The sequence below is a fragment of the Misgurnus anguillicaudatus genome, chromosome 23 (genome assembly GCF_027580225.2).
Source record: "Misgurnus anguillicaudatus chromosome 23, ASM2758022v2, whole genome shotgun sequence".
NCBI lineage: Eukaryota > Metazoa > Chordata > Actinopteri > Cypriniformes > Cobitidae > Misgurnus > Misgurnus anguillicaudatus.
In genome coordinates this window covers 3,631,964-3,655,044 of record NC_073359.2, presented here as the reverse complement: position 1 = coordinate 3,655,044, position 23,081 = coordinate 3,631,964, and the positions used below count along the sequence as shown (strand labels likewise).

The window sequence follows — 23,081 nt, the reverse complement described above, 5'->3', positions numbered from 1 at the left end:
CTAACAGATATTTGTAGAGCTGCAGGCTGGGCGACACCTAATACGTTCACAAGATTCTATAGTGTTTGTGTCGAACCGGTTTCCACTCGGGTTCTTTCTACTAACTAGTTAAGAATGCCGAGGGTCGGCTCGTGTGTCGGCTTGGAGCCTCTATTTTGGTGCTGCACATTTGCACCATTATGGAAGGCAATCGGGGCAAAAACGTCTAAAAACTGTTTTTGCCTCTCCTCCACCGCCCTGATAGCTGGTGTTGCGGAGCATCCGCTGTCAACCTATCACTGATGTATTCTTTGTAAACCTGTGTAGGCTAGGCGTCCACATTTGTCCCCTACGTGGGGTTCATTTGTGTGTAAAGTCCGTGGGGTTCTAATCCTCCACGTTTTTCCTTAGCAGAGCCTGCTCTGCATCTCTCAACATACCATGTATTGTTCAGAGACTTTATTTTGAGCAACCTGTCGGTTGTTTCATATATTTTTATGTCATCCATTTAACTTTCTTAGGGGATGGCTTCCGCAGTGTTCTAGCTCCGCTCAGTTTAGACGCTTCTCCCAGTTCGCTGCTTCACTATCGTGGGTTAAGGAACAGGTAGTGACCGGCCTTCTGCATTTTGCCTTAGGTTCCGCCCCTTTATGTGGAGGGCGGAGGGCTTTTGCAGGCACTGGAAGGGTTCAGCTGCAGTGGCGTTTTGGTAGGGATTCCCAATTCGTCGGTCACGACGTGACGTCGTAGTGACCGACTGAAAGGGAACGTCTCTGAAGGAAGGGAACGGAGACGTCACGTCCCGTCGCCACAGTTTGCTGTTCCATTGCTGTTCAGGCCGGGCACTGTTGCTCGGCTTCTCAGCAATAATATAGCTGATTTGGTATTATGCACCTGCGCCTTATATACGCACCTGGCGGGGCGGCGCCGGCATTATGCAAATACCTGCATGCCAAGTTCATTGGCATTTTTTGATAGTTCTCGAAGTAGATAGGTCACCCGCGAAGCGGTTCCCAATTCGTCGGTCACGACGTGACGTCTCCGTTCCCTTCCTTCAGGGAACGAGGGTTACATACGTAACCGAGACGTTTTCAGACCAGAACGCCCATGGGCGCAAAAAGGGGGCGCAAATGCATTTGCTATTTAAACAATGTGAAAATGATAGTTGCGCAGGGTGGAAACTAGCAAAAGACACTTACGTCGCGCATTGTGCCGGGTGTAAGATAGAGCCCATATATTTTTACAGCAATTATATGCTCTAACACCTTGCCAAAATCCCTGCATGAATCACTAAAATAAAATAAATATGTGTTTCCTGCTCCTTTTGTGCATGCGTCTGATATATGCAGATTGTTCTCCAGCAGCACGAGCATTCTCCTCTGCTATACAAAAGCAGACATATAAAAATGAATTATTTAAATTTATAAACATAAATAGTAATTTTCTTTTACTTAACAGACTTGCATTAACTTGTACAAGAGAGAGTAAATATTTATTTTAATGTAATAGGCGAACGCATATTTCTTCATGCAGGTTTTCACATAATATTTAGGACTAACAATATTATAGAGAGAAACGATTGTCCGGGAGCTTAATGGCTGTATTTCTACAATTTGACACTTGATGATAAAAATGCACATTAATTAAGGACAATTTTTGGTTATTTACACTGCGTTATGCAGTTATTTAATGGATATTTGATGCTCTCCATCTGTCGGTTTATATCGCGCTCCTGTAGTGGACAACGTGACCTTGAGACAGCGCTGATTAAATATTTAAAATTATTTTTGATTTAAGATTGAATTTTACAAGATGTATATGAAACAATTATCACTCAATACAAGTGCAAATAACACTGCTGGATTTCATAATCATGATAACATGGATCTAACATATGATAGTAAAATTAAATGTGTGTGTGTGTTATCAATACTTAAAATCATTCTTGCCATATTTACTTTCTTCAATCTAATTTCAGTTTACTTTCTCTCCATCTGTGTCACCAATTCCCATTAATTGTCTCCAAAATGTGCGTACGCCGTCAAGTTTTTCTTTATAGATCACAACCTTTGCATGAAAAGTTGTGCGTACGCATGCCTTATAAATGAGGATCCTGGTCACGTGGTTAGGTTGCGCACTTGTGGTGCGTTGAAAAACCAATATTTATAAAAAAAAAAAGTTGTTTTGAGTCATTTAACTCAAGTCCAAGTCAAGTCTCAAATCATGAATGTCAAGTCAAAGTTAAATCGAGTTTTTTTTTTTAATATTTGTCAAGCGAGTCTCAAGTCTCAAATTTGCGACTTAAGTTTGATGACTTGATGACATATGACTTGACTCGAGTCCCCCATCTCTGATATTTTAGTAAGAAAATAAATGTAGTAGGCTAATGAAAATAATATATAAGATTTGGTTTATTTGACAACAGTTTTACCAGTTTTCCACGTGTTAATAGTAAAACACTCATTAGATCAGTTTCACAGGACTATACTGTATTTATACACTTGGCAGACACTTTTATCCAGAGTGACTAAAAGTAACTTCAAGTCAAAAAGTAGGTTTAAAGGTTTAAAAATACAATTATCATATTTTTCAAAGATGTCAAAGTAGCTTTGGGGTCAGTTTGACCCCAAACATAATAGGAGGGTTAAATGACTTGAGAACAAGTAAATAACAAAATTAACATTTTTTAAGTAAAATATCCCTTTAAATGTAGATTCAGGAGCGATTAGTAAATGTTAAACAATTTATTTCTTTGAATTAAGAAAGACAGATGGATGTTTAGTTCAAATGACATTTGTGCTTTTATTTAAGTATTCAACTCCACAAATGTATAAGCGTTTGTCTACATTTTGCATATTTACTCTAATGTTTATTTCAATTTAAATTCAGATATTTTTGAATAGTCAGCTGTTATGACTTGCTTGCTTATTATTCAAGCAAACACTTCTGACAATATAAACAACAACAAAAAATTAAATCATACACGAAAAGCCATTGTTGTTGATGTTTAAGACAATTCGTTCATATTAGCCATACGTTTAATAGTCAACTTGACTTCGGTTATGCTATCTTGATATTTTTCAGAAGCTGGCCTAAAATCCTCTAAAGCATCTTCATACTCTTTAAGAGCTTGCTTAAGCCGATCACGCTCAATACTTCCTAGGATGCCCTGAAAAATCATTTCGATCCCCATTAATAGCACCCCAAAGACAACACCGCCTAATAACCCTGTTGCAATGACCCAACATGTGCCTGTTATGCGTCCCAGAATCGCCACGTTTTGAAATAACCAACCGACCACAAAAGGGGCTACCAAGCCTGCAAAACCACATTGAATTCCACGAAGAACTTCTGAAACTTTTGCACGTTCAGGAATAGACAGATCTCTTGTCTTCAGTTTCTCATATAAGTCAGGTTCCAGCTTCTCCACCAGCTCCTTGTCAATCTTCTCCAGCCGAGTCTGGATCTCACGGATGCGTTGAATTAATACATCACAGTTGGCCTTAACAGTAGCGCTCTCGTTCAGGGTGATTGGATTGAAGCGCAATCCCAAGTGTTCCTTTAGAACATCAATGAGTTGGTTGGTGGCTCTGAAGTTGTTCTTCATCAGTTCTACGATCTCTTGACTTTTGCGGATAAGCGTCTCCCTCATTTTAGGATTTTCAGGGTAGAAGATATCAGCGAAATTCATTGTGCTTTGTGTCCAAGTCTTGAATAAAAGAGAGATAATGAATTAAGGATTACAGTGTAATAGGTGATTCTGTTTAAAAACAAAAAGCTGAAGCAAAATCAATTTTTGTTGAGGCATTATAATTCTTATTTTCAGATACTCTTGCCAAATTTGATGCTGAATGACAGGAATAACAAGTATTTAAAGCATGTGCTGTAGATGGAGAAAGCCATTTGTAATCTGGGTAATTGTATATAGCAAGGGAGAGAGTCTGTACACTTTCTTGGAGAGCAGACAAAACCTTCATCTGAAATTGCAGTACATACTGAATTAGATGAAGTACCTCCTCATCGATTGTTAAAACAGTATGAATATGGATAGTATGAATGAATTCGGACGTACTACATCCACATCAGTCTACAAAGTGACTGGCTGTGTCCGCATACTTTCATATTATATAGTAGGAGAGGCAAGTAGTTTGTCCGAATTCATAGTATTCGAAAAACAATTTATAGTATACAAAAAATTACCTGGATGACCTACCAGACGAGGAGTTATTCAACAAAAAGAAGACGGAGGGACGTAGTTTTATTCAAAAATGCCCGAAAGCAGTAAAGTGCCTCTATTCAAACGCAAATACATATATAAAACAGCTGTCCCTTGTGGTTAAATTGCGCTTGTTTTACATCATAATAACTTGTTGTTATGAAGACGTATGTCACGTGATCTATCAACATGTCTGGTCAAAAGAAGTAGATTTTTTTGCATGCACTTAGAGGGTTTTGCAGTCAAATTTGTTAAATGACAAAAGTGACATAAATTAATATAGTATATATGAACTTGTCAACTTGAGTAGCAAAAGAAAAAAAAATAAACAAGTTTAGGTTCACTAATCAAAACCTTTTCATTAAGGGAACTCGTTTTTTAAGCCTTATTTTTTGTTTTCTCAACTATTTATTTGTCACAGTTGAGGTTTGTGTGTTCAGTGGTGAATGCATCATGCTGCATTAGAGTAAATTCACAACAACTGTTTAAACAATTCACTGATCTTGGAAAATAAAATATTGTTTTAAACAAGATTTACAGCTAAAAATCTGTGAAACAATGTTAATGTACAACATTAAACACTTACACAATCATTAAACTATTAAATGTACTGCAGTAACCTGTTTTAGACAATTAAAACATATTAAATATAAAGTGCTAAGCAATTATGATAAAAATATCTTTTGTTAATCATGTTAGGATTTATTTAAAGATAATTTTGTTTATAATATGCACTAGCCAAACTGAGTTTCTTTTTAACAACTCATGTGGTTGGAAAATCAGCTTCATCTTCACAAGATTTTGTCTTACATTTAGACACTGCACTAGCATTAAGTATAAACCGAGAGTTTTTGAAAATGTACAGTACAACAGATAAATTGGATGGATTGATATTTACACAATATTTCCCATTACTATTTCCAATTGAACTCAAAATGTTATGAAATAAAAGTTAAGTTATTGTTCTTGCTCACCTGGGTTTATTCTAAAGAACTGAAGATTGTGCTGTTGGTGATTCAGATCTCAGTCTCTAACACACTTCTAATGTTTATTCATTCAACTTAAATGTTGGACTGGACAGGAATGAAACCATTGCATTTTATACTGCACTGTGTTACTTTCACTTTTACGGCGACAATCCTAACTGCACACAAAAAATCCCCTGGGACAGGGAGGGGGCTCATGTCCTGGCTGGGTTTGTTTAAAGATTGTTTACTGCTGAATTGTTTTCCTACTTCAGTGAAGAACTTCCTGTATGTAATTTGTAAAAGACAGGAAATTAAGACTGTCTGTGATTTGGGTGTTTGGATTAAATTTAACTTGATTTAGCACATTCCTGCACCTTACAGTCGATAACATGAACTATCGCACTATCGCAGAATACGAAAAAATGAGTTAACCAGTTTATAGGTTAATACAGTTATGTTCTGCTAAACCACTGTTATTTGTAGTAGTAATATTTCTGCATTGGAAATGATTTACTTACAGATGTAGTAGTGTAATAGAAAAACAACAGACCCATCTGAAATGATATCCACACCACTTGTTCTGAGTTATATACTGTTTTATTGAAAGTGGCATGATCAAAATAATAGCAGTGTGATGTTTAATTGGAAAATGAGTTCATTCTCTCTTTTTGTCCTTTGTTAGGAAAGAGTGGAAGTAAATATTTCTCCCATTGTTATAAAATATATCTGCGGCTGAATTTCTAATTAAAATGGACCATTCAATCATTACTCAGAGGAACAACGCAAATTGATTAAAAAGTTGATTTGAGAGGGGAAAACGTAAAGAAATGCAACAAAGTTTATGATGCTCAGCTTTAAATGATCTCAAATGCTTTAAAATGGCAAAACAAAAACTTAAAGCACATGGAAATAAACAAGCAACTACGGTTAATACAGATTGAAAAATAGTCAGGAACGCAAAGATTCAGCCTTTCATCACCTCAAAGATGATCTAAAATGATCTGTAAGTACTATGACAGTCAGAAGACATCTGATTGAAGCTAAGCTGTTTGCAAGAAGTCCCCGTTAAGCACCATTGTTTAAATAAAGTCATGAGCAGAATCACATCAACACATCAACTGACCCAAAGAAAAATGACGTGACATTTTGTGTCCTGAGCCACAGTACACCGTAAAGACAGTTGAACATGGTGGTGCAAAAATCATGGTATGGGTTGGGCCTATTTATTGCACACAAGATAAAATGTATCAGTTTGAATACATCAGAATACCTGAAGAGATTATGTTGCCCTTTGCCAAAGAGGAAATGCCCCTAAAATGGGTGTTTTAATAAGACAACAACCCCAAAAACACAACAAGAGGGCAAAATCTTGTGGGGTGACATTTTTGACGCATAACCTAAAAATTGTCAGGAACTGTGGATCCTGGGTTGAAATACCTGTTTCTGGGTGACAGAAGTTGGTTGACTTGATTTGACACAGATGTGCAGCAGATATCAACAACAATGGTAATGCAACTAAATAGTTACAATTCAATAGTTTAAAGTGAAGTTAAATCTTTAAAAATATTCGGTTTTAAGTGTTGACACTGCTAATTTTATTTTATTTTTTTACAGCTTAATATTCATTTTATTTGCTTCCCTTTAAAAGAACAAGACATACTAAATTGTGTTTATGCTTTGATTTGTAACTGAATGTGTAATGTTTTTAATACATTTGAAATATGGAAATAAACTCTCTTTTTTAGAAGTGGATAGGTCTTTTTTGGTATAGCTTTCAGAACGCTTCCAGTTTGTCTATTCTGGAACAAATAAATCTCAGACTGTTAATTTACTGCAAGGTGTACCCCAGGGGTCGGTGTTGGGTCCTACTCTCTTCAGTATCTATATGTTGCCTCTTGAGCAGATTATTCTGAAATACAGTCTGGGATATTTCATTGTAAATACATCAGCATTTACAATTTTATCAGCTTTCTTATTGGAAATACAGGCCTAGATGAAACAGAACTTTCTACAATTAAACGGTTCAAAAACTGAAATTCTCTTGATTGGCAGTTCAACTACTGTAAATAAATTTAATAACTTTAGATTTACTGGATCTAAATCCAGTCTGGATGGGTGCCTGATTCTTCCTTCTGCACATGTCTGTAATTTGACACATGTCTGTAATTTGTCACTAAAGTAGCTTTTTATCATCTTCGGAAAATTGCACGTATAAGACCATTTATTGCCATGCCTGATGCCGAAAGGCTCATTCATGCCTTTATAACATCTAGGCTTTATATAGCAACTCTCTATTTGCAGGGTTACCTGCAAATTTTATTAAGAGACTGCAATATGTGCAAAATTCAGCTGCTCGTGTTTTGACCTATACACCATCATGCTGCCATATTACCCCTGTGCTTTCTCAACTACACTGGCCTCGCTACAAACTCAAAACTATTGGTGGGAGGTTGTTCTCTTGTGTTGTGCTTAAGCTGTGGAATTCTTTGCCTTTTTCTATTAGGAATGCTGTATCTTTTACTTGTTTTAAGAAATTACTTAAACACATATTACTAATGAATCTATTTTATAATCTAATAGCTGTTATTGCCATTATTTAGTGTGTTGTAATTATGGGGTAGTGTTGTTTCTTTAATTGTTGTTGTAGCACCTTGAGTGTAAGAAAGGCGCAATACAAATAAAATGTATTATTATTATTATTATTATTATTTTTAAAATGTTTGCACTTTATTCGCTTTTATTAGAACACTGCTATTATTTTGAAATATAAGTCAATGGGGGCCATCAATTATGTGCTTACAATTTTTTTTGTCCGACCTAGTTAAGGCGGTAGGGTTTCCAAGTTTAGGCGGGCCGCCTGAACTGAAATGTTCTGCGGGAAACCCTGTATATATCTGGTCCATTAGGACCGTTTTAAAGGGTACTGGAACCATTTTTTCATTTGACAGCACATTACTCCAGATAAAAAGACGTCACACACATTTACTTACGCAAGAAGTTTGATTTTCTTTTGCAGATTTGTAAGTGTGATGTAATATTAAGTGAAAAGCAGTGCAGCACATATTAAAAGTAAATTTGCTATGTTTAACTCTTTTATTTACTCTTTAACTTTTTTAATTCTCTCCTACATCTTCTTGGATATGATCTTCACATAGGCTTCCACTTCACAAAGAATATCATTGTAGGAGTCACAGGGCGGCCTCAGAATAGAAAGGAGATCTTGCATTAACTGTATGGTTTCATCAAGGCTCGTTTGATGGTTTTGCGATCCACACAGAAGCTTAGTGATTAGTTTACTGCTCTGCTCGAGATCTCCCAGCAGGACGAATGATGAAACAGGCTGAGATTTAAGCAGTTCCACTGGAGGCATTACATCCTTCAGATTACTTCTGGCAAGCTGAACAGTGACTACAGGACAGAAGACATTCCCCAAGACACCCATGTTTTTATCATGCACGTCTTTTATCACTGCAGCCTTTTCTTCCAGTGACCCAACAGAGAAGGCGATCTTTTCATAAAGTGCAGGTTCAATGCTCTTCTGAACAAGTTTGTCCTCCCTTTCACATAGGCCAAGGATTTGGCTCATAACCCGTCTAACCCTGACACAGTTCTGCTCGATACTTTCACTTTTATTCGCTGAGACTGCAGGTAAGATGTTTTGATTCATCTGAATATTGAGGATCTCTGACAGTCTGTTAGTGATGTTGAAGTATTTGTGTATGTAGTGGTGAAGGGATTGTGTAGATCTTATCAGTTCTTCTTTCTTAGTTTCATCTTCTTTGCCACAGAACCAAGAGCGCATTCTGGTGCTTCCTGTTGATGAGGAGTAAAGTACATTTATTAAGCAAACAATTAACATGGTACATTTTTGTTAGTTCTTGTGTTCTTGGGAATTAAAGCAACACTATGTAGTTTTTTACCTTTAAATTATGTCTCTAATATTATTTCAGTGATAGAACAACTTTTAACTGGACAAATCGTACTGTTGCTGCAACCTGAGCAGCCTCCTAGCTGCTACAAGCACACTCTGAAAGTGGAGGGTAGGAAACACAGCCCCGACCCTCCCCCTGCTTGCAGAAGAGTGTCTGATATTAGGCTGATATCATGCACTGTTGCGCTTTTCAACCACATGGGGGAGCTGTAAGTCATTTTTACATGGAAAGTACATAGTGTTGCTTTAAGTTGTTTTTTACCCAAAACTGGGTACTGTAAATATCCTACCCAGTCCACGAAATTGTGTAATATAGTCACGTAACTTTTTGATTCTTTTTTTCATTATATTTTTCATGAATTTCCACGTTTTTTCGTGATATCACGAATTTCTGTTTACGTATAATTGTCATGTATTGGTTACTCAACTGCTTTTTCCTATTTTCAAACTATTGCTGCTTCGGTTTAGGGTTAGATTTGGTATTTGCGTTAGGATGTCACTTTAAGTATTGGTTTATAAAAAAATTCGGAATTATTTTTTATATTTTCTGATTTTTAAACCATTGATTGTCACCTGGCGTTAGGGTTAGAGTTGGGTTTGGGTGGATGCCATTTTATGTAAATCTAACCCTAAACCGAAATACCAAGGGTAAGAAAATAGGACAAAACAATTGAGAAACCAATACGTGACAATTGCACACAGAAATTCGTGATAGGATCACAAAAAAATTCGTGAAAATATCATGAAAAAATACTCAAAATGTTACGTGACTATATCACAAAATTTTGTACGACTGAAATATCGGACAGAACAAGTGATAAATAAAGAAACCTGCATGTAATGCATGATGGGTTGTTTCAGCTCAAGGTTAGGTTAACACAGTGCTTCTCAAATAGTGGGGCAGGACCCCCAGGGGGGCTCGAAGCGACACCAGGGGGGGGGGGGGGGCGAGACCCCGGGGAAAATACTTTTTCAGAAAGTGATTTTTTGCACCGTCACTTAAAGAATTACACCCCAATCATGCTGATAAGCCACTTGAGTTTTTTATTATTATTTATTGATTATATTTTATTTAATTTTTCAGTATCAAATGGTCAAAAAATATTAAACTTTAAATAAGGATTGATTTTTTTTATTTCAGGCAAATTGATGTATTTTAAGTCTTTTCTGTTACAGACTAAAAAACAATGTTAATAAATTATTCTTTGTTGTAAGTTAATTGATATTTATTTTTTTGTGTGTTTTCTTTAATGTTAATAAGGATACAATGTTTTGCAGATGTGTAATTTTATAGACAAATTATACTATTTACAGTCGCGGCGGAGAGTTGGGGGGCGCGAAATGTTTACTTCTTCCTAGGGGGGGCGTGACAGAAAATAATTGAGAAGCACTGGGTTAACAATAACCCGGTATAGGTTTATTTATTACCCGACCTATATTTATCAAAATTTAGATTGTTTAAGAGTGATTGGACTGAAGGACAAACCATTGTGAAAAGCCTCAACGATTTGGTTGGGAAAGGTTTGGGAGTTGCTTCTCATCCCTTCCTGAGACTCTTGACTTTCACGGACATTGATTTCTCTTCTTTCAGACATTCTCCTTTAAAAGAGAGACAATAAAATAGGAATTTCAGGTAATAAAGGTAAATGTTTGAAAACAATAGCATACACTAAAAAAAAGTTTTGTTGAATTATCTTAATTGTTAAAGGGTTGCACAAAATAAATGTATCTAAATCCAGATATATTTTTAAGTTGGTTGTACTTATATTTGTTAAGTAATTTCAGATTAATTATATTCATAAATTTCAGTATAATTTACTATTTTTTATGTGTAGTACACTGAATTTAATTATGTGCAACCAGAACAATTTAATGGTTTAATTTCTATATACTAAAATTAAGTTTAACCCAATAGTTTTTTAATCTCTTATTCCACCTTAACATTTGTTAATATTCAAATGAAACAAAGCATTTTCAACTCTTACTTTATTAAGAGATTTTTTTTAAAAAATTACTCAATAATGTATTAATTTAGAAATACTTACATTTTTGTTTTGTTTTTACAAATTTCTTTTTAAATAGAATTTACTATTTTTTTCAGTCTACCCTTAAATATAAAAAATAATAATAAATGCAGAGATGACCATATGCGTCACAAAATTAGTATACATAAGTGTGAATATATAAATCAATCTCGTTGAGAGAACATTAAAACATTACATTGCTATAGAATGTTTGGAAGGTTTTGAACATTTGCTTAACATTAATATGAGCTTTTAAGGAACATTCTTGGAACTTCATTTTGTTAACTGGGAAAAACAAAGCAATACATAAATAACCTTAAGACCTTAAAATATTGTTCTTGCTCACCTGGGTTTGTTCTGAAGAACTGAAGATCTCTGGTGTATTTGGTGCTGTTTGTGATTCAGGTTTTTAGCACGCTGCTGATCTTCATTTATTCAGCTAAAATGTTGAACTGGACACGAATAAAACCGTTACAGCTTTATATAGCACTGTGTTATTTTCACTTTCATTGTGCTGCACCAAACTGTGTAAACAGCAGACTTAAATCTCCAAACTTTGGAGAGGGAGGAGGTTCTCGTCTTAATCAGTGATCTGCCAAAGTACTGTAATCCTCATGGTATACAGGATGTGTCACTGCTGTTTCTTTAAAGTGCAACGAGTTTATTCTTATTTAAAAAAATAAATGAAACATTTGTTATTTGCGTAGTGTGATTACCTACAAGATTACACTGAATGTGACACTGAGCAACACACAAACATTCACTATTATACGTTCCCATTTACATGTACTATCATTTAAATGCCTCATTAAGTTACAGCTAAAACTGTTTACTGTTCAATTGTTGTTTACTTACTTTAGCAAACAACTCCTTGCATGTAAAAGGTATCTTAACTTATTACGAGAGGCTGCATTCACAGGAAATCCAGACAGAAAATGATTTGTCTTTAGATAAAAACAAACCAGATTTTGCAGCTTTCTGCCCCCTACAGTTCATAACATGAACTTTCAACAAATCAGAATAGAAGCTGTAATACATGGTTATTTCAAAAGTTTAAAGGTTAATACATTGTGCACAGACGTTTTGTGGGGGCAGGTTGTCAAGTGAGAAAATACACCCCACTCCTCGATTAATTAAGAATAAAGTTAGATATATATCTATATGATATGTGACACGATAAATTTGTCACTATACTGCAGACAAAAAGCACAAAAGCAGCATCTGAAGACTGAACATAGACTGTTTAATGCAGCAAGAGGGTCATGAATGCATTATGCACTTTCCTAAATGCATAAATAATAAGGTTCAATCCAGTTACACAGTCTTACAGTGCAGTTTTATAAACAAAGGGGGCACTGCAGACTGTGAGGGCAATAGGCAGTTGTTCACCCACCGGAGCCACACTTCCGTGGCCCCATTAAAAATTTACCATTAAGCCTATATGGCCATAATAATATTGCAGAGTGATGCATGTTAAAGACAAAAATAATCTGTATTCATATTTTAGCTAATTAGCTGAATCAAGGCACTTGTAGCTTGTTAGTCTTTTGTTTATCACCACTCAATATTTAGATTTTTGATACTTTATTCAATAAATACATTTGTTTGACAGGGAAGCTGTGCACTATGACATCATGGCCAATTATGCGCCATTATGTCATCATCATCATCATCATCATCATCATCATCATCATCGTGACATCATAAACCAACTACGACATCATCACCCATTATGATTTAATCTATTATGACTCCATCATCTATTATGACATAGATTCCCATTAGGATGTCACCATATTTTATGACAACATTGACATTGTGACATCATCACCCATTATGATGTCATCATATGTTATACTTAGGCTTGTTTGAGATGTGGCTTGTCTCAACTGAAATTTAGATGAGAGCAGACGGTTGCAATACAAAATACAAAAGTTATTAAAATATAAATGTCATAAGTCAATAATAAGTTGAAAAAAAATATAAAAACTACTATAGGTAGTGGAGTTTTTAGAAGTAAGAAGTCATCAGCTGACACCCCGGGCAGATGAGCATTAAGCTGTGTCATCAGCAAGTCTTTTCCCATTGTGCTTTCATCAACGCAGTCGGTGGAGGGCAACTGCACCCAGCTGTTCAACATTTAATGTCTTAATAAAACTGTGTGGGTCAGTGGTTTGGGATAAAACGTATGCAGACTTTATTTTGTTAGATCAAACTAAAGCTCAGTTTGTGGGAATCTGTCAGTGTTATTGTTTGACTAGATTGATGAATAAATACAAAACTCAACACATGAGGGTGCTAAAGGAAGTGTTTGATGATGACTTCCTCTCAGTGGTTTGTGTAAAATGTCTCTCACTTTGGTCTCAAGTAAAGATGTATTGCAGTGTCTTTGTGAAAGAAACAAGAAACCTTCATGCAAAAGCAAGAGATTAACATGAAGATCTTTCAGCTTCTAATCTGTAAGTCTATAAACTATAAGTGTTTAAATAATAATACATTATTCGGTGTGAAATTTATAATACTTTTATTAAATTATTTTGACTCTAGATCTGTTCATATGGTGTCAAGCAGCAGAGACTTTGGATCAACTAACAGATTTGGGACAAAATGTGACTATAAACTGTGATCTGGACTCAAATGAGGTTTATTGGATTTTACTGAAACAATCAGATTCTCATACAGTGATACTGCGCTCATTCTCAAACCCAACATCAGCTTTTCCTTTAAATAAAACATTTTAAAAAAATATTCAACACAATCTAAACAGCGTCTGGTGATATATAATATTACTGTAGATGAGTTAGGAGTTTATTACTGTATGAACACAGATACACCTCCAAAACTCAGTAACAGCACAAGACTGCACATTATTGGTTAGTGTTTATAATTAATTCCTTATAATTTAAATCATTTACCAATTGTTTTGAAAAAAATGAAAGTGTTGACAATCAGTCATTATTAAAAAATAATAATTTTCCTTTTAGAGCCGACTGAACTCACAAAGTTATCTGTGTATCTGAATGAAACTTTAGTGAAGTGTATACACAATGAGACACAATGGCACTTTATCATCATTATATCTGCTCTTCTGATCATTATCATCACTGGTGAGTTATTTTTATTTAACTCATCATCAATTAAATATACAGTAATGTGATTGTAATAATATTCATGTTATACTGTTTATTTCTCCAGTAGTTAGGAAAGATTAAAGCTTCAGGATACTAAACATGTGTATATAAAACAACATGAAGAGATGAGCCGAGTTCAGGTAAACTATCTTAATATATACATACAGTACTGTACAAAAGTTTTAGGCCACCACCATCAGCTTTGTTGTTTTAGCAAAGTTTTCATTTATTAAGATATAAACATAAAATACAGTAAACATGTACACAAAATGAACAAAAAAACTCTTTTCTTCTTCAGGCATCAGTCAGTATTTAATGTTGACCTCTCTTGGCATTAAACACATCTTGAGCTTTTTAAACAGACTAAAGTCCTGAAGTCTTTTGATTAGAAATGAGGATTTAATTTTTAATTTGTTCAAAAACAACAAATTATTGCTGGCATGGTGGCCTAAGACTTATGCACAGTACTGTTACTGTACTATGTGATAATAATATAAGCGTTTTGATTACTTGATATCTGTAAGACTATTGTAAAATAAATCACAGTGTTAAACTTGTATAATGTAATTATTTTAAATGTTTATATTGCTGTATGTTCAGTACACTGCAGTGAGATTTTCAACATGTGAGGAGTATGAAGACACTCGAGTCGACTGAACTTATGCTCTTCTATCGGTTTCATTTCTTATAATGTTTAATAAAGTATCAATGTTATCAGTTAATGTTGATTATAAAGTCATGAATAAATCATCTTTGTGAAATCTACCATGTTTTACTGTGGTAACTGCTGTAGAGGTTGTGATGTCTTTTGTTTTTAATTGTTGATTGACAACTGGTAATTGATGGTTGGACTCGATGTTGTGGATGTTTAAATAAAGATCTGGTGTTGATATTTAACAGAAAACCACTAAAGACAAATGACAGAAATATACTATGACTAAATTATTCATGTGAATGTTTTGCATCAACCCTTTGTTGAGTTTAATCTTTGTATCGGTCTGTTTTTCTGTCAAATTACAAAATAAATGGCAATATAAACTTATCAAGTGTAAAGGTTTTATTTCATATGTAACAAATGTGTGACACTGAATGTAAAGGTCGAGGTTTACAAACAATGAACATTTCTTCATGAAGTATAAGACAAAGTTTAAACCACAGCAGCAATACTGAAATACTGCCCTGTTTCCATTTGAGGTTTAGAAAACCATGAGCGCTGTTTTACAAACACGTTAAAAGATTTCGGCAAAACACCAAACTCGGTTCAAGGTTTAACCACTGGTCTAGTTAAAGGTGAGACTCTATTAGTAGTTTTAAAGTGACCAAACCAGTGGAAAACATCTCTGGGTTTTGTTAAACATGAGTTTTGTTGCTAAAAACAAAAATACAAAATTAAAACTCCAAAAAATAAAATAAAAACAGTATATTAGAAACACAGAACAATGTTTATTTGGATTGGCAGAGTTTCTTTTTTATTTAAATAAACTTTGATTTTACTTTTTTGTATAGAAAATAAACTGTAAACAATACTACACAACTGCTTTTGCTATAAAAAACTACCAATAACCAACAACAACAAGGTTTAAAGTTTAAAGTATTTAATTGTAAGTGTATATAAGTATAAAATCAAGAATATTCTTTTGTTTATGTTTTTGGCATCCTTATAGCATAGGTACTGTCGTTGTTTGGCTGAGTTTTTACACCGCTTGGTAAACCACCGTCACATACTGAAAGATCAACAGGAGAATCAATATTAACATTTAAACTACAATTGCGCCTTAAACTAAATTTATGTTTCACAATGTAATCCAACCAGTATTGTACTGTGGTTTGTTTGCAATCATTTAATGTAATGAATATAAGTAATGATAGTTAATGGTTATACCTGTAGTTGGTTTGTGTCTTGATGTTGTTCTTGTGTCTGTTGTTTTATAAAATCAGTTTTATAAAGTTGTCCTGAACTGTTTCCAGATCTGATCCAACAACTATTATTAACAGCACAAACAGCTGCCACCAGACCTGGTTTTGCACAATTTTATCACATTTTTAGATAATAAACAATGCATGCATAATACTTAGAAATTAACCAGGAAAATGATGTTATATTTTTAAACAGAAAGTATGATGTAACTTTGCAGATCAACTATGCCTAAAATTATAATTTAGCCCCCTTATGAATTATCTTTATTTAGACCCCCTTAACAATATTTTTACACAATTACCTCTAATAAAACAACATCATTATAGTTTAAAAACACATGACTGTATTGAATAGCTAAAAATATTACCTGTAGTGATCAGAAAGACATTCAGCAGACCAGAAATGAGGGTGAAAGTCGTGCATTGTGTTGAGTTTTGCTCAGTTACAGTTATCTGATTGTTGCTCTGTTGTATTGTTGGAGGTTGTTTGATTGTTTTACTGAATTCACTCGGTTGAGTTGGTTCTGTAAATAAAGTTTGTACAGTTTAGCAGTCACTATTTCTGTCAGTTTACTTTACATTACATTAATATGTTTACGTAACTGAATGAGAAAATGTACTTACCGATGATGTTCAGTCTTGTGCTGTCACTGAGTTTTGGAGGTGTATCTTTGTTCATACAGTAATAAACTCCTAACTCATCTACAGTAATATTATATATCACCAGACGGTGTTTAGATTGCACTGAATATTTGTTTTTAAATGTTTTATTTAAGTAAAAAGGTAAAGGTTGGTTTGAGAATGAGCGCAGTATCACTGTATGAGAATCTGATTGTTTCAGTAAAATCCAATAAACCTCATTTGAGTCCAGATCACAGTTTATAGTCACATTTTGTCCCAAATCTATCAGTTGATATAAAGTCTCTGCAGCTTGACACAACATTAACACATCTATAGGATAATAAAAGACACCATAAGATGACCAATTTATAGCAAAAACTTTCAAGTTTACAAAAGTATATAAGTCAAAACATTTATAATAAACTTACAAAACTGAAGTTGAATAATCTTCATGTTGTTGTTGAAAACTGCTTCTCTCTACAGCGTTTAAATAAAACCTCTACTGCAGAGACCAGACAGGAAGAAACATCTCTGTGTGGTATCAGCACATATCTGTGGCAAATGAACACGACTATTAATAACCAAATAACTGATGACACATTAAAAACAGACTTATAAAAGCCAAACAGACTGCCTGTCATTTCTAAATACTTATTTATTTATTTATGCATTTGGCAGATATAAATATTTTTTCATCATTTTTTCATCTTTGTTAATGTTATAATGCTAAAACAATTATCCATGTTAGTTAATTGTGCATTGTTAACATATAAATAATGTTAACAAATACTACATTATTGTAAAGTGTTTCCATATATTTGAATTAAAACAAATGACCAATGGTTAACTAAATTAGCTACAGAAAAAATATAATCAGTATAATAATATATAAATTTAAACCAGTGATTTCAACACAGATAAGTGCTGTCAGAGGGTTTTGGTTTATTAAGATCTATGTAAAGAAATGTATTGTTTAAATAAATGATTAATGTTAGAGATTTCACAGATTGTGTTCATTTCAGGGTTGTGAGTACTTACAAATAGGAAATTTAAACCTTTTGTTTTAGTTGTGGTATAAAACCACATGAGGAGTGCAAAAATGAGGAAATGCAAGTAAATGTCCGTTGGTTGTGTTATAACAGTTTAAGTCTTTACAGAATTGCGACCATCTTATTCATCCACAGTTATCTAAGATGCTAAGCATTTTTATTTGAGTGTCATATTTCAGATTTTGGTAAGAGTGTTATAATAGTGCATTAACAAATCACCACAGTAAAAGTTTAAAGTTTTTCCATTTTATTCACAGTTTATTTAAAACAACTTTATTTTTTTTATTTGCTAACATTTTACAACCAACAGAATCAAGCACATTATTAAATTAAGCACAAGATGTCAAAGTTGACTTGACTGTGTTCAGACTCTTCATGATGTTGAAAAGCTCACAGCGGTGTACTGAAAGAGTAATAGATGAACTACTAGTGTTAGTATTAGCAGACATATAACCAACTGATTATCTTAACAGTGAGAAACTTGATAATCAAACATGATTTATTTACATGACAGTTTTAATGTGTTTTGTGTGATTTACCAGTGTAAAGCTCTTTGACTCTTGAAGTTGATCTGGAGGCCTAAATTGACTCTGTTGTAATCTTTTATCTTGATGTTTTGTGTTTTCTCTACAGTAATAACACACACAAACTAACAAACAGAGAAGTTGTGTTAAACTCTTTTAAATATGGAGGCACATTACTGAATATTTGATTCAAGTTAAAGTAAATAACTCACCGATGACCACAATGATCAGAAGAGCATTTAATAGAGCAGATATGAGAATAATAATCATCAATTGTGTTTGATTCGGTTCAATATATTTGACTACTGTATGATTCTGAATATAATCAACTTCAATCTGAACTGATGAGTCTTCTGTGAATAAAGATTTAAAGTCAAATCTAATGACTGGTAATGTTATGTGTTGAGCTTTAAGCTGTTTTAATAATTACAGAAGAATCACAGACACTTACCATTTATATGTAGTCTGGTGCCACTGCTGAATTTTGGAGGTGTACCTTTATTCATACAGTAATAAACTCCTAATTCATCAATAGTGATGTTATTTATAAACAGATGATTTTTAGATTGAAGTGAATATTTGTGTCTGAATGTTGCGTTGAAGAGAAAAAATGTTGATGATAAAGTGCGTAATATCATCACAGGAGGATCTGGTGTTTTCAGTAATAACCAATAAATCTCTTCTTCATCCAGATTACAGTTTATAGTCACATTTTTTCCCAAATCTGTTAGACGATTCAAAGTCTCCGCAGCTTGACACAATATGTGCAGATCTAAATAATTATCAAAATAAAAAAAAAGTATTATAAATTTCACACAAAATAAATTATTTTATACAGTTTGTATACTTACAGCTTAGAAGCTGAATGATCTTCATGTTGATCTCTTGGTTAAAATGCTTTCACATGAATGTTTCTTGTTTTTTCACAAATACACTGAGATGCAGCTTCAGACATTTGACACAAACCACTAAGAGGAAGTCAAACTCACAGTCAGACAGACAGACAGACAGACAGACAGACAGACAGACAGACAGACAGACAGACAGACAGACAGACAGACAGCTTTAAGACTTCCTATAGCATCCTCATGTATTGAATAGGAGTCATGTGTTGTTTATTAGTCTCTTTGTTGTCTGGCGCCCTCTACTGATAAACTTAAACTTGAACTGAAGTAGAAATATATTTGATGAGGAGTGAGCACCTATAGCAACAAATTAAAACAGCAATTGGGAGTATACAGTGTACATATTCTGGTGACATGCATACACATGTGCTGTATTTATGATGTGGTAAGACAGTCAGATGACCAGCGTGAGTTTCTCACTGCAGATGAAATCGAGTCTTGTGTATTCTGTACTGGATTTATTTGGTAATCTGTTTTACTAAACAATGCAGCGGCACAACTAAACACATTCACATGACTAAGAGAGATTATCTGATATTAACACAAGTGTTTATGTACGAATTATTCAGATCAAAGCAGCAACATGAGGATTATTCAGATTCAGCTCTGTAAGTTTATTACATTTTAAATATTTGTTTCATGTTCATTGTTTAATGCATTGTTAATATTTGTGGCAGATGTTTTAGATTTTCATCAGTCCATGTGTTATTATAATAAATGTGTGTTTTTCTTGTTTCTTATAGATGTGTTAATGTGGTTTCAAGCTGTAGTGTCTTTAGATCAACTAACAGATTTGGGACAAAATGTGACTATAAACTGTGATCTGGACTCAAATGATGTTTATTGGATTTTAATGAAACAATCAGATTCTCATACAGTCATACTGCGCTCATTCTCAAACCCAACATCAGCTTTTTACATAAATGAAACATTATTTAAAAACAAATATTCAACACAATCTAAACATGATCTGGTGATATATAATATTACTGTAAATGAGTTAGGAGTTTATTACTGTATGAACACAGATACACCTCCAAAACTCAGTACCAGCACAAGACTGAACATCATTGGTAAGTACATTTTTAGTTATGTAAATGTTTGGTTCCAAAATGAGATAACCTCCATTTTTAAAATTTTCCAAAATCTTGTTTTTTAATTGTGCATTCCAATTAATATCAATCAAACTGCAGTTGATTAGTTTTGATTTAAGCCTTCGTAACTAATAAAATGCAGATAATTAGCACAATAAAACACAATAAAAACATGATAACATGATAATAAACATGTTTTGACAAAAATGTTTAAAGCGGAGTTATCTCATTTTGGAACCAAACACTTCATATATTAATGTAGTAGACTGACACTAACAGTGACTGCTGTAACAAAACAAACTTTATTTACAGAACCGACTCAACCGAGTGAATTCAGTACAACAATCACACAACCTCCAACAATACATCAGAGCAACAATCAGATAACTGTAACTGAGCAAAACTCAACACAATACACAACTTTCATCCTCATTTCTGGTCTGATGATTGTTTTTCTGATCACTACAGGTGATATTTTTAGCTATTCAATACAGTCATGTGATTTTAAACTATAATGATGTTGTATTATTTTATAGGTAATTGTGTAAAAATATTTTTAAGGGGGGCTAAATAAAGATAATTCACAAGAGGCTCATTCATAACTTTAGGCATAGTTGACCTGCAATGTTACATCATACTTTCTGTTTAAAAATATAACATTATTTCCTAGTTAATTTATAAGTATTATGCATGCATTGTTTATTATCTAAAAATGTGATAAAATTGTGCAAAACCAGGTCTGGTGGCAGCTGTTTTTGCTGTTAATAATAGTTGTTGGATCAGATCTGGAAACAGTTCAGGACAACTTTATAAAACTGATTTTATAAAAAAGCTGACACAAGAACAACATCAAGACCCAAACCAACAACAGGTAAAACCATTAACTAGCATTACTTATATTCATTATATTAAATGAGTGCAATCAAACCACAGTACAATACTGGCTGGATTACAGTTTGCTTAATTGTTAATATTGATTCTCCTGTTGATCTTTCAGTATGTGACAGTGGTTTTCCAAGCGGTGTAAAAACTTAACCACGACAACAGCACCTATGCCATAAGGATGCCAACAACATAAACTCAAGAATATTCTTGATTTTACTTATATACACTTACAATTAGTAACAAGTATGAATTATATAACCTAACTTCATATAACTCAACAAATATCTTGGAAACCTAACAATTTGATTTCACTTTAAAACCAAGTGTCAACTAACCACACACTAGTATCTTTTTATCACAAAAGAAAATACTTTAAACATTTTTGTTGTTGGTTATTGGTTATTTTCTGTACAAGATAGTAACAATGTTTATTTCAATAAACATTCTTTTGTGTTTCTAATATATTGTTTTTATTTATTACTTTTTTGTACTTTTAATTGTAACAACAGATAATCATATACATTTGTTTTTATTTTTGTTTTTAGCCAAAAGTAGGCAACAAAACTCAACATGTTTAACAAAACCCAGAGATGTTTTCCACTGGTTTGGTCACTTTAAAACTACTAAAAGAGTCTCACGTTTAACTAGACCGGTGGTTTAACCTTCAACCGAGTTTGGTGTTTTGCTGAAATCTTTTAACGTGTTTGTAAAACAGCGTTCATGGTTTTCTAAACCTCAAATGGAAACAGGGCAGTATTTCAGTATTCCTGCTGTGGTTTAAACTTTGTCTTATACTTCATGAAGAGATGTTCATTGTTTGTAAACCTCGACCTTTACATTCAGTGTCACACATTTGTAACATATGAAATAAACATTTACACTTGATAAGTTTATATTGTCTATTATTTTGTTTAATTGATAGAAAAACAGACCGATACAAAGATTAAACCCAACAAACGGTTGATGCAAAACATTCACATGAATAATTTAGTCATAGTATATTTCTGTCATTTTTCTTCAGTGGTTTTCTGTTGAATATCAACACCTGATCTTTATTTAAACACCCACAACATCGAGTCCAACCATCAAGTACCTGTTCTCAATCAACAATCAAAAACAAAAGACATCACAACCTCTATAGCAGTTACCACAGTAAAACATGGTAGATTTCACAAAGATGATTTACTTAGGATATATGGCTTTATAAGCAACATTAACTGATAACATTGATACTTTATTAAACATTATAAGAAATGAAACTGTTAGAAGAGCAGAAGTTCAGTCGACTCGAGTGTCTTCAGACTCCTCACATGTTGAAACTCTCACTGCAGTGTACTGAACATACAGCAATATAAACATTTAAAATAATTACATTATAAAAGTTTAACACTGTGATTTGGTTTATTTTACAATAGTTTTACAGATATCAAGTCATCAAAACACTTTAATTATTAACATATTTATAGTACGTGTATGTATATATTAAGATAATTTACCTAATTTACCTAAAATTCTGTCTACCATGGCACAAAATTTCATCCAGGTTGATTATGAATTACATAATAATTTAATAACTTTCTAATTAACTATAAAGGCATGACGCACTTTAAATTAACCACTTTAAAGCATCATGTCTTGTTCCAATAGAGGGCGACACACAACAGAGACTAATAAAGCATACACACGACACATGAGAAACACAGAAGCCACCCCTCACTAATTTACACTGACTGTATTGTTATTCACAGAAAATAATTTGAAATTGTATTTTCATTTTAAGTATGCAAATGAGTGCAGTAAATTTGTATAGTTTTAATGGTAATATATATTTTATTAT

At 33.5% G+C, this 23,081-nt stretch overlaps 2 protein-coding genes and 1 long non-coding RNA gene across 3 annotated transcripts; all 3 read right to left on the bottom strand.

Annotated features, from left to right (window-relative positions):
- Window positions 1–2,446: 2,446 nt before the first annotated feature.
- Window positions 2,447–5,325, bottom strand: LOC141359233 (single-pass membrane and coiled-coil domain-containing protein 3-like). The gene is made up of 2 exons (XM_073861289.1): window positions 5,170–5,325; window positions 2,447–3,688 (listed from the first exon to the last, which is right to left on the bottom strand). Exon 2 carries the CDS (start codon window positions 3,668–3,670, stop codon window positions 2,987–2,989), a length of 684 nt encoding a protein of 227 aa, XP_073717390.1. The 5' UTR covers window positions 3,671–3,688; window positions 5,170–5,325; the 3' UTR covers window positions 2,447–2,986.
- A 2,910-nt stretch (window positions 5,326–8,235) lies between these two features.
- On the bottom strand, window positions 8,236–11,595 carry LOC141359430 (single-pass membrane and coiled-coil domain-containing protein 3-like). The gene is made up of 3 exons (XM_073861861.1): window positions 11,465–11,595; window positions 10,581–10,693; window positions 8,236–8,976 (listed from the first exon to the last, which is right to left on the bottom strand). Exons 2-3 carry the CDS (start codon window positions 10,687–10,689, stop codon window positions 8,288–8,290), a joined length of 798 nt encoding a protein of 265 aa, XP_073717962.1. The 5' UTR covers window positions 10,690–10,693; window positions 11,465–11,595; the 3' UTR covers window positions 8,236–8,287.
- A 4,259-nt stretch (window positions 11,596–15,854) lies between these two features.
- Window positions 15,855–16,653, bottom strand: LOC141359290 (uncharacterized). The gene is made up of 3 exons (XR_012365702.1): window positions 16,535–16,653; window positions 16,132–16,265; window positions 15,855–15,973 (listed from the first exon to the last, which is right to left on the bottom strand). It is a non-coding gene; the product is annotated as an uncharacterized lncRNA (long non-coding RNA).
- Window positions 16,654–23,081: the final 6,428 nt, after the last annotated feature.

Coding starts and splice junctions, on each gene's coding strand:
- LOC141359233 (XM_073861289.1), bottom strand. CDS start 3,670: ATGAATTTCGCTGATATCTTCTACCCTGAAAATCCTAAAATGAGGGAG.
- LOC141359430 (XM_073861861.1), bottom strand. CDS start 10,689: ATGTCTGAAAGAAGAGAAATCAATGTCCGTGAAAGTCAAGAGTCTCAG. Junction 8,977..10,580: donor CGTTGAGGCTTTTCACAATG/GTTTGTCCTTCA, acceptor CCTCATCAACAG/GAAGCACCAGAATGCGCTCT.